Raw genomic sequence first — 15392 nt, 5'->3', positions numbered from 1 at the left:
CGGACAAGATCCGACGGACAAAATCCGACGGATTTGGTTGGCAGAATGTCCGACCGTGTGTACAGGGGCTTAGACAGTTGTGACAAAGAACAGATGTCCCCATCTGGAGATTTATGCTTTCCTTCTGCATGGTGACAATTGTAAAATTTTAGATTTCCCATGACTTTCTGTCTCAGTAACAATGGTGACCAGGACATATAAAAAGAGTGAATCTATCCAGTGGGGACACAAAAAATTGACAGGCGTTTTACACTTTTCCTACTCGAATAGTGCTAAAGGATATGTTCACTTAAAAAATAATAATAATAAATGCAAATTTTTTTTGCAGGTAAAAATTTTTTTTTTATTAGGGACCTTTAAAGCATTGCACCCATGGTTAGCAGATCATGGGTGTAATGCCACGCTCCTGAAGGCTGTCTGTGTGGCCATCTGCCCATACCTCCGATACTGAGAGGCAGTTACAGCTGCAAAGGTAGTTTTCCTATTCACAGAACACTGTGAATGAATGACGTGGCCAGGTGGGCGGCCATTTTATTTTAGGTTGTGAAAGCGAATAGGGAGGGGGGGGGGGTGCAGGTGAAGGTGCTGGTGTGAACATGTTACAAAAGGTGAACTTAGCCTTTAAAGTTGAGTTTTACACAATGTATAGAAATACAAATGAGTATGTTTTTGGATTTTTCGCACCTTGTTCAGGTTTAGGTATGTTCTCTTCTCTTCTCTTTCGGTAAGGCTCTTCAGTGGGTTTTCGAGCCTTGAACGTACCCCTTTGGATCAGATCAATTATCGGCTGTACTTTATCTCCCAACCTTTGCTGGTTTTTCTTCTCCTCTTTGGTGAAGAGGAAGACCTTCCCCTCAGTCTTCCCCAGAAGGGTGGGCTGACTGTTCAGGATTCTGTTCTTGGTCTCCTCACTGCTGTCCTCCAGATCATCAATTATTGCAAAGACTTTACTTGGTCCTGTGATACAAGGGAAAAGGGTCAAATCCATCATCAATCTACTTCCATACTACCCACAATACATATATATCATAAAAGAACATGTTTCCTGCCATGATGTAGGTCAAGGTCACTGCATTGCGCTTTTGTGGCTTATAATGACAATGGAGAGCGGTTGGTCCGTGTGGCCAGGACCAATGAGAGTACGTCCTGGCTATGGGACAATGTGGCAGCAAAAAAAAAACGGTAGGGCTGAGAACCTTTAGGCCCCATTCACAGCTGAGCATTTTGTAGCTTGAAGCCTGAAGCTACAAAACGCTAGAGGGGGAAAAAATCTATTATTCTCAATGGAGATGGTACACATCTCCACTCCATGTCGCCTGAAGCTCAAACAAGTTCCGGACCCTTTTTTGTCGCTCGATTCGAGCAGATTTGGGCGTTTTTCTTCTTTTTACATTGGTGACCTTTTGCCCTGCACAAAATCGCGGCAAAACGCCGTGAAAAAGCGCAGCGAAATCACGGTAAAAAAACGCTGAAAATTCGATGTAAATTTGTGCGATTTTCTGCTTGAAAACGCTACGCTCAGGTGTGAATGCAACCTGTCTGGGGGAAAAACAAAATCATGTGGCCCTTTTATGATAGGGGCAACTTTGTGTGAACTAGATGAAATGGGCCATGGTGTATCGTAAACAATTCTATGTCTTTTTTTATATTTTATATAGAATCCTGCTTTCATCGTTTTAACTCTTTTTTTCCATCTGATGATCTCCTCCACCCTTTTTCAAGCACCGGTGTCCTATCATATAAGGTCCCCCATCTGATAGTGTCTGCAGTGTACTGTGCATGTGCAGTACACAGCAATACAGATTCCGAAAATTGCCGAGGATGAACGGCGCCTGCGCCGTGAGTCCAGGTTCTATCCCCACTATCCAAGTGGACATAGAGCAGGAATATAAAAGAGCCGAGCGCAGCGAGGCCGAGCCCGAAGCGTGGCGAGCATGGGGCCCTTTAATATTCACAACTCTATGTCCGCTTGGATGGTGGGGCTACCACCTCCACTCACGGCGCAGGCGCCGTTCAGCTTCGGAGATTTTCCGAAGCTTTGTCTGCTCCGTACTGCGCATGCGCAGTACGAGGCGGACACTATATCATGGCCATGACACTATATGGCAGAACACCGGCAGTCCTTGCAATCACTTAAAAAATTATCCTCATGTTTTTGTTACACGATCAAGGGTTTTCAAACATGCATGACCACCCTGTGGTTCGGAAGTTGGAGGAGGATACTGCACTTTGCTTTTGTGAGCCATCAATTATATTGTTGCAAAGGTAAGGGGCAATTTTAGGGCAATTTGGGAGTGGAAAAAATGGCCAAAAACTGCCCTGTTTGCCACCAGTGAAAATAAGCCCTTACCACTTTTCTACTGGGGTAAGTTTTTTCAACAATGGTTTAGCAGCCCTTTATTTGCCCAGTGCTGTTTATGAACGCCACTGGATAACTGGCTGTCAGGTGACCAATTTGCTCAGCGAATGCTGTGCTCTGAGCTGTCATAAGACACATTACACAGAGCAGAGCCGTACCTACAGGGGTCGCATTGGTCACAATTGCGACCCAGCCTCATGCTCCAGGGGGCCTGTACAGCCCCCCCCCCCCCCGTACACCTAGATAGGAGGAATGGCGGGGGCGCCTGCATATAGAGCAGGGATATGCAATTAGTGGACCTCCAGCTGTTGCAAAACTACAAGTCTCATCATGCTTCTGCCTCTGGGTGTCATGCTTGTGGCTGTTAGAGTCTTGCTATGCCTCATGGGCTCTTGTAGTTCTGAAATAGCTGGAGGTCCATTAATTGCATATCCCTGATATAGAGGAACCCATCTCTTCATTTTCCTCCTGCAGCTGCTTCACGAGGAAGAGGAGGAGAAGCATGCATTCAGCAGGTGCAGGAGAAAATTTGAGAGATAGTTTCTTCTATATGCAGGCGCCCCCGCCTCTCCTCCTAGCCAGCTTCTTTCTGCTGCTCACCTGTGTGTTCTCCTAGACTCTGTGCCCCCCCCCCATCCCCAGAAGCTCTGCCGACTTCCCCCTTACCTTCTCCTGCCATCCACTGCAGGAGATGCTGTCAGGATTGAGAATGGAGAAGAAGACGGTAAATGTGTAATTTACCAGCCCCTTCCTGGTCCTAATGGAAATGGTGTTTACTGTGCTTCTGTTTATAAATGAACGGGAAGCCTCTGTACAGAGCTATTCCTGTCCATTCATTCTGTGCAGGTGAGGCTTCAGAGATGGAGATCGAGGACTGTGTCCTTAGTCTCCTTTCTCTTTCTCAAAGGTGGAGCATCAGAGGTCGGTTTAGACCCCTGATATCTCATCAAAGCCCCCTAACTGCCGGTTCACACTAGCGCGATGCCAGACATCGCATGTAATTCGCAGCACACGGCTGTTCACATTACATGCGATGTCTGTGTGGGTGCGATGTCAGCCATTCAGATAGTATGGCTGATATCGCACCGCATTCGGTCCAAACATGCACAGGACCCTTTTTTCTGTTGGGACCAGAATCGTATCGCATGTGTGTTCACACATATGCGATCCGATTCATGTCCGAACTGTCAGTTTGCAGTGTGATATGCGAGCTGAAATGGGGGTGTCGTTAACATATAATGACCCTCCCCATGAGATCGCATATGGCAGTGTGAACTGCTGTGCGTGTCAAGTGCAATGCGGGAACCCGCAGTTGATTCGCAGGGTTCTCGCATCACACTAGTGTGAACCGGCACTAACAGGGCTCCTAGAAAAAATAATTAATTAAAAAAATAATAATATTGTGCAAAAAAGAAAATGGTAAAAAAATAAAAAAAATAAAATAACAAAAACAGAAAAAAAATATTAACACCAGTGGTGGAAATTCCAGGGTCACAAAGTTTGCATTTGTGACTGGGCCCTGGTGTTCCGCCACCGGGCTCGAAGGGAAGGGCCCTGGCCGGGTGACAGAGGGGCTCTTCTTGCACCAGGGACCTGAAGGTTCTAGTTACACCACTGACACAAAGAAAGCACCCAATCTGATGGGTTTGGGTACCATGTGATCACTGTGATTGGTCTACACAGCAATCATATGGTACTGTTTATAGTGCTGATCCCTCCCCTTCCCCTTACAACAGGGGAAAGATAGAGATCAGTAATTACTAATGGGCAGAGAATGAATGGATCACCATCTGTGTGAAAAAAAAAACAGCAGTTATTAACCACTTTCAGCCCCGGACCATTTTGCTGGCCAAAGACCAGACCACTTTTTGCGATTCAGCACAGCGTCGATTTAACTGACAATTGCGCGGTCGTGCGACGTGGCTCCCAAACAAAATTGACGTCCTTTTTTTCCCACAAATAGAGCTTTCTTTTGGTGGTATTTGATCACCCCTGCGTTTTTTATTTTTTGCGCTATAAACAAAAATAGAGCGACAATTTAGAAAAAAAATGCTATATTTTTTACTTTTTGTTATAATAAATATCCCCCAAAAATATATAAAAAATATATTTTTTTCCCTCAGTTTAGGCCGATACGTATTCTTCTACATATTTTTAGTAAAAAAAAATGCAATAAGCGATTATTGATTGGTTTGCGCAAAAGTTATAGTGTTTACAAAATAGGACATAGTTTTATGGCATTTTTATTAATAATGTTTTTTTTTTACTAGTAATGGCGGTGATCAGCAATTTTTATTTTTGTGACTGCGACATTATGGCGGACACATCGGACATTTTTGACACATTTTTGGGACCATTGTCATTTATACAGCAATCAGTGCTATACAAATGCAGTGATTCCTGTGTAAATGACACAGGCAATGAAAGGGTTAACCAGTGGGTGGCAGTGTAGGGGTTAAGTGTTCCTAGGGGTGTGTTACTAACTGTGGGGGGGGCTGGGCTTTCATTTAGTGAACACTGATCTCTGCTCCAATCACATGGAGCAGAGATAAGCATCACTTGTTGCTAGGCAGAACGGGGAGATGCTGTTTACAACGGCGGGGCGTGTCACTAACGGTTGGGGGGGGGGCTGGTCTTTCATTTAGTGAACACTGATCTCTGCTCCAATCACATGGAGCAGAGATCAGCGTCACTTGTTGCTAGGCAGAACGGGGAGATGCTGTTTACAATGGCATCTCTCTGTTCAGCCGCCCCGTGAGGCGATTGAGTCCGCGGGACCCGCGACCGGACTCACGGGGGTCCCGACCAGCATGCGAGCGCGCTGCTGGCGGCGTGCTCGCGACGGCAGGGCGGCATTAAAGATTGGGCGTACCTGTACGCCAATATGCCTGCCGTGCCATTCTGCCGACGTACATCGGTGTGCGCTGGTCGGGAACCGGTTAAACACCGCCAAAAGACAGCTCTATCAGTCTCAAAAAAATTGTATAAGACTCCTTTGTGTACAGTTACGCATGACCAAGTAATTGTCAGTCAAACGATCACAGCACTGAAAACCCCCAAAAATTGCCTGGTAATGAAGGGGTATTACAGGCTGGTACTCAAATGGGTAAAGCTGAAGTCCATGTTTGCATAGTTACCATGGGTCCAGCTAGGACTAATATTCCATGTTGCATACCTGGTTGATCCCTGTGAAAGCGGCTGCCCTGCTCCATGGAGGCCATGTTGTCAATGAATGCAAATAATTGTCTGATAGGAGCTCAGCTTCAACATTGTAAATCTCATATTGGATTTTAGTGATCGATTTCCGATCTTCCCATATTGCAAATTACACATATACTGGACAGTTTAGGCTTAAAAAAAAAAATTGCTTTTTTTGCTCACCAAGTCTGTCGGACAGCAGGTTTATCTCATCATCGTAGATAGAATCGGTGACATCGGTGATATTAATCCGGCCTCTGTTTTTGGTGTGATACAATATGGCGAATTGGCATTGGCTGAGGGATTGTATCAGGACATGGCGATTCCTATTAGATATGTAGATGGGAAGAACTTTGTGGTGTTTTTCTAGCCGGCCCGTTAACCAGGCGTATTCAATATCTCCAGACCTGGAGAATATTCCAACCGTTGGCGTCATTATTGGATCTTCTAGGGAAAAAAAAAACACAATTCTCTGGGTGAAAACATAGAAGAAAAAAAAAATAGAGTTATTATAAAAATGGGCCGTTGTCTGTCTTCCTGACCTCTTTCTAAGGAGCCTTCTGAGGACCTCAACCTCTTTACCCAGCAAGATATCGGATAAAGAAAATGGAGCTACGGGGCAAAGTGTGGAACATGGAAATGGGCAAGAAGAAAAATGACAATAATAATGCAATTAGACACTACTGCCTCCCCCCCAGTAGTGTTATATAACTAGTCTATACTGCAAGTCAATTATGTTTCAACTTCTGGTAATAGGATGACAATGCCGCCATCCTACCTTTCATCCTGTGGTCAGGGTAGCATAAGAGCAGGGGCGGACTGACAACTCATGGGGCCCCCGGGCAATAGGAGTAGATTATGGGGCCCCCCGGGCAATAGGAGATTATGGGGCCCCCAGGCAATAGGAGAAGATTATGAGGCCCCTGGGCAATAGGAGAAGATTATGAGGGCCCCGGGCCATAGGAGAAGATTATAGGGCCCCCGGGCAATAGGAGATTATGAGGCCCCCAGGCAATAAGAGACATTATGAGGCTCCTGGGCAATAGGAGAAGATTATGGGGGCCCCCGGGCAATAGGAGATGATTATGGGGCCCCCGGGCAATAGGAGATTATGAGGCCCCCAGGCAATAAGAGATTATGGGGCCCCCAGGCAATAGGAGACGATTATGAGGCTCCTGGGCAATAGAAGAAGATTATGGGGGCCCCCGGGCAATAGGAGATTATGGGGCCCCCAGGCAATAGGAGACGATTATGAGGCCCCTGGGCAATAGGAGAAGATTATGGGGGCTCCGGGCAATAGGAGAAGAATATGAGGCCCCCGGGCAGTAGGAGAAGATTATGGGGGCCCCGGGCAATAGGAGAAGATTATGGGGGCCCCGGGGCAATAGGAGAAGAATATGGGGCCCCCGGGCAGTAGGAGAAGATTATGGGGGCCCCGGGCAATAGGAGAAGATTATGGGGCACCCAGGCAATAGGAGAAGATTATGGGGCACCCAGGCAATAGGAAAAGATTATAGGACCCCCAGGCAATCGATTATGGGACCACACAGTATACACACACACACACACATACAGTATACACACAATATACCCACACAGAATAGGTACTGGAGATTTGGGGCAGCTATAATCTTGGGATAAAAAAAAAAAAACACAGATTTTTACATACTGTCCCTGGTTTTATTGAGGCTGGCAACTCTGATGGGGCCCCTTAGTCAGTGCCCCTTGGGCAGTGCCCGAGTGCCCGAATGGTCAGTCCACCCCTGCATAAGAGGTTCATGTAGTTTTAAAATCAAAGCAGGCACCAGAAAAATAATAATAATTATAGTCCGCCCCCCCACCCCTGCAAAGGTTATTCTGTGCTCCAGTAGGAGTGTGACCTGGTCTCCAGCTACCTCCAGGTCTGGCATTGTATGTACTACAGCCTTTTCCTCTACCCCTAGACATAACATGCATGTAACCTCTGCATCACAAGGGGGCTGGGGGGAGGGGGGGCATGCAATGGTATTTTTTTAAATATAAAAAATATTCCCTTAACAACATCGTAATAACAATATATATATGAGAACTATTTGCTTCATAACCAACAGTATAATGTTAAAAGTATAAAAATTCCAAAATTCTAAATCACAATTTTTTTTTTTCAGATTTGGTCATGTACATCACATTATTTACATTTTATTTACTTATTTTTATTTTTTTGTATTTTTTTATTTTATATTTTTCACTTTGTTTAAGTTAAATGATGCACATTTTGTGTTGTATTTTTGGTGATATTTACAAAGGAAAAAGGTTAAAATAGGCAGCATATTACATGACAGCTTTTAAAAAAAAACAGCACACAGGCAATCTAAAGCCCCATACACACTATCAGATTTTATGCTGATTTTTTTCCTTCAGATTTACCAAAACCATATAATATGAGGTCAAACCTTAGGAGCTTCAATGTGTATGCAATCAGGCCGGCCCTTCTACTACATGGTTTTGGTAAATTTGAAGGAAACAATCAGCAGAAAATCTGATAGTGTGTATGGGGCTTAAAGTGGTTGCAAACCCTTACAAACCACTTTGACCTACAGGTAAGTCTAGATTAAGGCTTACCTGTAGGTCCAAGAAATATCTCCTAAACCTACACGGTTTAGGAGATATTTGCCCGAAGACAGGCACTGCTGTCTACGGCGCATGCGCCGTAGACAGCGGCGCACAGGCGCACTGATTGCGGTATTGTCAATGACGAAAATGCCGGGTGATGCCGCGCGTGTAGGCTCCCGTGCACATGCGCGGGAGTGACGTCATTGCGGCTTTGCCGAATGACAGCGGCGGAGTTGCGAGACCCCACCGAGAAGATGGATGCGCCGGACTACAGGGGACAGCGGTGACTTCGCTGGCTCCTATGTCAGGTAAGTGACACATAATGGGCTACTATGCGATGCGATGCGATGCGATGCGATGCATAGTAGTCCATTATGCTTTGCCTTTGCAGGGAATGAAAGAGGAAGTAACACCCATCAGGGTTTACTTCCTCTTTAAGGGTCTGCTATGTCATTTTTTTGGGGACCTTTGAAAGGGTTTGTGTACTTTTTATTTTTTTGTTTCCTTATAATGTCCTCTATTTGTTGTATATTGTTGTATCTCCTTTATAATGCATCTTTTGTATAATAACGTGTCTGTTGTATATTGTAGTAAATGCTTTACAATTTATCTATTGTAGAGTATATTGTTGTATTTTCTTTCTAGTGTACCCTTTCTTATTGTTGCATCTGTTGTATATTGCTGTGTATGTTGTATAATAATGTATCTGTTGTATGCTGAGGTATCTTTTGTTTCCTCCCAGACTCCTCCACCTGTTTCTTTGTGTCTCATTGTCTGATCCGTTATCTGACCCCACCCCCACCATTTCCCCCATTTCTCAGAATTTCCGCCCTTACTCTGTATGTTGGGGTATTTTTGTATCTTTTTTTATAATGTATTTATTTGATCTGCTTTGCAATGTATCTGTTGTATATTATTGTATTTTCTTTAAAATATATCTATTATATATTTTTGCGTCTTCCCTCTGATCTGTTATCTGACCACACCCCCACCATTTGCCCCATTTCTCAGAATTTCCACCCTTACTCTGTATGTTGGGGTATTTTTGTATCTTTTTTTTTTTAATAATGTATTTATTTGATTTGCTTTGTAATGTGTCTGTTGTATATTGTTGTATTTTCTTTAAAATGTACTCTATGTGTTTTATCTCCTTTATAATGTATCTTTTTTTGTATAATAACGTGTCTGTTGTATATTGTAGTAAATGCTTTACAATGTATCTGTTGTAGAGTATATTGTTGTATTTTCCTTCTAGTGTACCTTTTCTTATTGTTGCATATGTTGTATATTGCTGTGTATGTTGTATAATAATGTATCTGTTGTATGCTGAGGTATCTTTTGTTTCCTCCCAGACTCCTCCACCTGTTTCTTTGCGTCTCCCCTCTGATCCGTTATCTGACCCCACCCCCACCATTTCCCCCATTTCTCAGAATTTCCGCCCTTACTCTGTATGTTGGGGTATTTTTGTATCTTTTTTTAATAATGTATTTATTTGATCTGCTTTGCAATGTATCTGTTGTATATTGTTGTATTTTCTTAAAAATGTATCTATTAGCCCTTGTACACATGGTCAGAGATTCCGACAACCAAATCCGTCGGAGTAATTCCAACGGATTAATTCCGGAAGAGGTCCGGAAGTGATGTTGCATACACACGGTCGGACTAAATTATCGGAAAATCCGATTGTACATAACGTGATGGCGTTATTTCGTTACGACGGGACTACGTTCAGGCTAGTAGCCAATAGCTTTGGTCTAGGACATGGGTCTTCAAGCTATGGCCCTCCAGTTGTTCAGGAACTACAATTCCCATCATGCCTAATCATGTCTGTGAATGTCAGAGTTTTACAATGCCTTACGGCAGTGTTTCTCAAATCCAGTCCTCAGGCCCCCCCAACAGGTCATGTTTTCAGGTTTTCCATTATTTTTCACAGGTGATTTGATCAGTTTCACTGCCTTAGCAATTACCACAGCCGTTTCATCTGAGGGGAATCCTGAAAACATGACCTGTTGGGGGGGCCTGAGGACTGGATTTGAGAAACACTGCCTTACGGGATGTGTAGTTTTGCAACAGGTGGAGGGCCGTAGTTTGAGGATCCCTGGTCTAGGAATTTGATCTGAGCATGCGTGGCACTTTGTCCGATCGGAGGAGGCTACACATGATCGGAGTATGTCCGATCGGAGCATTTTGTCTGAAAATTTTACCGGCAAGTCCGTCGGATATTCCGATGGAAACAGTCCGATGGAGACCACACACAGTCGGAATATCCGACAAAACGGTCCGATAGGAAACATTCCGTCAGAATCTCCGACCGTGTGTACAAGGGCTTATATATTTTTGTATCTTCTTTATATTGCATTTGTTGTATATTATTGTATCTTCTTTATAAGGTATCTTTTTGTATAATAATGTGTCTGATGTATATTGTAGTAAATGCTTTATAATGTATCAATTGTAGAGTATGTTGTTTTATTTTCCTTCTAGTGTACCTTTATTTATTGTTGTATCTGTTGTATATTGCTGTGTATGTTGTATAATAATGTATCTGTTGTATATTGCTGTGTACGTTGTATAATAATGTATCTGTTGTATATTGCTGTGTATGTTGTATAATAATGTATCTGTTGTATATTGCTGTGTATGTTGTATAATAATGTATCTGTTGTATATTGCTGTGTATGTTGTATAATAATGTATCTGTTGTATGATTGAGGTATCTTTTGTTTCCTCCCAGACTCCTCCAACTGCTTCATTGCATCTCATTGTCTGATCTGGTATCTGACCCCACCCCCACCATTTGCCCCTTTGCAGGATTTCTGCCCTTACTGTATGTTGGGGTCCCGTCTCCTCCTGATATAGAAAGGGGCAAAGTTCCAGTGAAAGTGAAACTAACGTCAAGAGGAGGAGGAGGAGGAGATGGAGGACGAGAGGGAGGAGGAGGAGGAGGACGAGAGGGAGGGAGATCACAGCGAGTCCCAGACTACAATGTAAATATTAACTCATACAGATGTCCTCTAACATTCTCAATGTGCTCTGATGACCTCCTGAAAGAAGATCCGTGTACATTATAATGTCAAAAAGGGGAATGTTTTATAAAAAAAAAACCTTGGGGTTCTTTTTTTTCATTCCTATTGCCTAAGCCCTTGTACACACGGTCAGAGATTGCGACGGAATGTTTCCTATCGGACCGTTGTGTCGGATATTCCGATTGTGTGTGGTCTGCATTGGACTGTTTCCGTCGGAATATCCGACGGACCAAGTTTTCCAACTTGCCGGTAAAATTTTCCGACAAAATGCTCCGATCAGACATACTCCGATCATGTGTAGCCTCCTCCGATCGGACAAAGTGCCACGCATGCTCAGATCAAATTCCTAGACCAAAGCTATTGGCTACTAGCCCGAACGTAGTCCCGTCGTAACGAAATAACGTCATCACGTTATGTACAATCGGATTTTCCGACAACTTAGTTGTCGGAATCTCCGACCGCGTGTACAAGGGCTAAGATATCATCATAATAAGGTTAATTTATGTAAGGAAAAGATTCTGATCACTTTCTCCATTCACAGTTGATCGAATTCGACCGTGATGACGTACGACCGGACTAGAATAAGGAAGTTTATAGCCAGTAGCCAATAGCTGCCCTAGCGCCGGTTTTTCGTCCGTTGGACCAGCACACACACACGAGCGGATTTTTCGACCGGACTCGAGTTTGTCGGAAAGATTTGAAACATGTTTTATTTCTAGGTCCGTCTGACTTTTGGGGGGAAAAAAAAGTCCGCTGGAGCCCCCACACACGATCGTGATATCTGACGGACCTAGTCTGTTGAAAAGTCCGGCCGCGTGTAGGCGGCATAAGTGTTACCTTTGTCCCTTTTTAACTGCAATAAAACTAACAACGTACCTAATAAAGATAACAGCTGAGAGATTATGAAACTTGTAAATGGTGGAAATCTCTCTATAAGGATATAGCTGGGTTGTTTCTTACTCTCTGTTTTATAATATGGGGTGAAGTTTTCAAGAATTGCAGACACAGCTCTTAAAGAGGAAGTAAACCCTATATGAGTTTACTTCCTCTTTGACTTTTTCAGCGGACAGTCTGGCGGACTAAGTCTTTCGGAATTTCCGTAATATTGTCCGTCCAACTTGGTTTCAGCGGACAGTCCGCTCGTGAGTAGGCAAGTTGGACGGACTAAGTATGGCGCATGCTCAGAAAGGATTTACACGGCGAAAGGTTGCATTGCTGTCTATTGGACGTCTTATTTCTAGTCCCATCGTACGTGCTGTACACGTCATCGCGCAAGCTTTCAACGGACTGTCTGTTCATCGTGTGTGGTCAAGTCCGTTCATTCAAAAGTAGGACGGACTGTCTGTTGGATTGTCTGACGGACTTAGTTGGCCATACAGTCCGCCCGTGTACACGCGGCCTAAGCCACCTATTGCCATGGGTAAAACCATGAAATGAAATTACCATCATCTGGCACCACCCGTTTTATGGGGCATTTTGACTAATGGCGCGTACACACGACTGGACTTTCCGTCAGACTAGGCCCGACGGTCTTCCCGATGGACTTTCGGCGGAGTTCCAACTGACTTTCCGAACGAACGGACTAAGTCAGTTCGAAAGTCCGTTCATTTTGAACGTGATGACGTAAACGGGACTAAACAAGGAAGTTCAATAGCCAGTAGCCAATGGCTACCCTTGTGTCGTATTTCGTCCGTCGGACCAACACACAGACGAACGGTTTTCCCGATTTTAGTCCGTCGAAATTGAGTCAGTCGGATAGATTTGAAACATGTTCTATTTCTAGGTCCGTCTGATTTATTTTTCTAAAAACGATCGGACTAGCCCACACACGATCGGATTGTCCGACGGACTAATCCATTCGGCCCTAGTCTGCCGGAAAGTCCGGTCGTGTGTACGCGGGATTAGGCTACTATAATGCAGAGACCAGACCCGTCACCTGCGAATGGAAGATACCTAACGGTCAATCCTAAGAGAAAAATAGCTTTAGAACATTTGATCTTGAGAGTTAACATTCACCATTAGAGAAAATAGCCCACCAGTATGGGCTAAGAACTTTCAACCAGTAGAGGAAATAATAAGACCTCTGCACTGTATACAGTTTATGGACAATCCTGTGCAAACAACCAAACACACTCCCAGCTGTACTGCGAGTTTTATTACCACTACTAAATGTGACAGCTTCCTCCTGGTTGTCGGGGAGCTGGCACCTGCCAGTGTCCTAGCAACCATTGACTTATCTTCAACTGGAAAATTCAGTTGTCAGCCAGGAATTCCCAAAAGAAAGATGAATGTATACAAATAGAAGGGATAGTGTAAACAAACATAAATGGCATTGGCCTCCCTTAAAGTGACTGTAAAGGTAAAATAAAAAAATTGATTTGGTAAAATAAAAAGCCTTTTGTGTGCAGCAGCCACCCCAGCACCCCCTAATACTTATCTCTCTCCAGCGATGTCCACGAGTGTCTCGGCTGTCCGAGACTCTGCCTCCTGATTGGCTGAGACACAGCTGCAGCACCATTGGAGGGAGAGGGGGCGGGGCCGGGCCGCAGCTCCTTTCTGAATGGACACAGGGCGCTGGGACTCGACTGAGGTGCCCCCATAGTAAGCTGCTTGCTGTGGGGGCACTCAGACATCCAAAGTGCCTCTCGCGGCTCCTCCCCACATCTGATAACCCCCTCAGGGAAGCAATTCTACCAGGGGGTTATCAGATGTGGGGAGGAGCCGCGAGATCCACCGTGGGACCCCAGAAGAGGATGTTCGGGGCCAATCTGTGCAAAACGAGCTGCACAGTGGAGGTAAGCATGATATGTTTGTTATTTTTTTCTTTTCGTCACCTTGCGGGCACGCTCCCGAGTCCAACATTCAGCGCCCATAGAGGTCGAATGGAGGACTCGACCCTGCCCCCAGGCCAATTGAAATTGATTGACAGCAGTGGGGAGCCAATGGCTGCGCTGCTATCCATGTATCCAATCAAGAGCCGAGAACCCTCGGGCAGAGAGACAGCGGTTCCCCGTAGGTCAATTTCGAGGGCTCAGGTAAGTAAAACGGGGGGTGGGCTGGGGGGGCCGGTCTCTGCTAGGTGTTTTTTCACCTTGACGCATAGGCTGCATTAAGGTGAAAAAACATGAGGGTTTACAACCCCTTTATAATTCATACCAGCCCCTTTAGATCTGGCATGGTTTTTAAGAGGGACCGCATGAAAAAAAGCATGGGGTCCCCTCCAAATAACATTCCAGACCCTTCCACCCTGGTATGGATTTTATAAGTGGAACACCACACCAAAAAAAAAACAAGAAGAAAAAAGTGTGGGTTCCCCAAAAATCTATACCAGACCCTTATCGGAGCTTGCAGTGTTCGCTGCCTTCCTCCTGAACCATATCAGGACGCATGCTCTTAAAGTTATTGTAAAGACTCGTTTTTTTCAATACAAATAACAACATTTTTTATACTTACCTGCTCTTTTGCAGTAGATCCTCCTCTTCTCGGGTCTCGCTTTGGCGCTCCTGGCCCCTCCCTCCTATCGAGTGCCCCCACAGCAAGCAGCTTACTATGGGGGCCACCCAAGCCGAGTCCCTGCTCCCTGTGTCCATTCAGAAAGGAGCTGCGGCCCGGCCATGCCCCCCCTCTCTCTCTCCAATGGTGCCGCTGCTTTGTCTCAGCCAATCAGGAGGAAGAGTCTCGGACAGCCGAGACACTCGTGGACATCGCTGGAGAGAGATGGGGCTCAGGTAAGTATTAGTGGGTAAGTCACAGGTAACAGCTTTCCAACATCGGTGCTCCAAGGGTTAATCCTTCTCATGTCCCTTATACCAGCATAATCCCGTGAAGTATATATAAAAATATAAAAGGGCAACAAATAGTGCTCTCCGTTTCAAAATTTATTAAAAAAAGCAGATTAAAATAGTACACTCACATGGTATGGCACTGCTCTCCAGTGCCGAGTTGCAGACAAAGTAATAATACAATCATAGAAACCTTCCATGCACGGATCGGCGTTGTAAACAGGCGGGTGACATCACGGTTAAAGTCACGTGGTCTGTACGCGTTGCGTCCCCACAAAGTAGGCGGGACTTCATCAGTGGCCGCTAATTAAGTCCCGCCTACTTTGTGGGGACGCAACGCGTACGGACCATGTGACTTTAGCCATGACGTCATCCGCCTGTTTACAGCGCCGATCCATGCATGGAAGGTTTCTATGATTGTATTATTACTTTGTC

The 15392-nt window shown here is 44.8% G+C and overlaps 1 protein-coding gene across 1 annotated transcript in view; it reads right to left on the bottom strand.

Moving 5' to 3' along the window:
- Nucleotides 1-11068, bottom strand: part of LOC144000406 (uncharacterized) — a 114453-nt gene extending 103385 nt beyond the window's left edge. Inside the window, exons 1-3 of the mRNA XM_077494221.1 lie at nucleotides 10976-11068; nucleotides 5741-6004; nucleotides 685-957 (exon numbers count right to left, since the gene is read on the bottom strand). Coding sequence (XP_077350347.1) covers nucleotides 685-957; nucleotides 5741-5993 — 526 coding nt within the window. The 5' untranslated portion in view covers nucleotides 5994-6004; nucleotides 10976-11068. The remainder of the gene's footprint in view (nucleotides 1-684; nucleotides 958-5740; nucleotides 6005-10975) is intronic.
- Nucleotides 11069-15392: the final 4324 nt, after the last annotated feature.

This window comes from Lithobates pipiens, unplaced genomic scaffold (assembly GCF_037356315.1).
Source record: "Lithobates pipiens isolate NorthernLeopardFrog02 unplaced genomic scaffold, aLitPip1_a1.2 Scaffold_22, whole genome shotgun sequence".
NCBI lineage: Eukaryota > Metazoa > Chordata > Amphibia > Anura > Ranidae > Lithobates > Lithobates pipiens.
The sequence above is the reverse complement of the archived record's forward strand: the minus strand, read 5'-3'. Positions and strand labels throughout refer to the sequence as shown.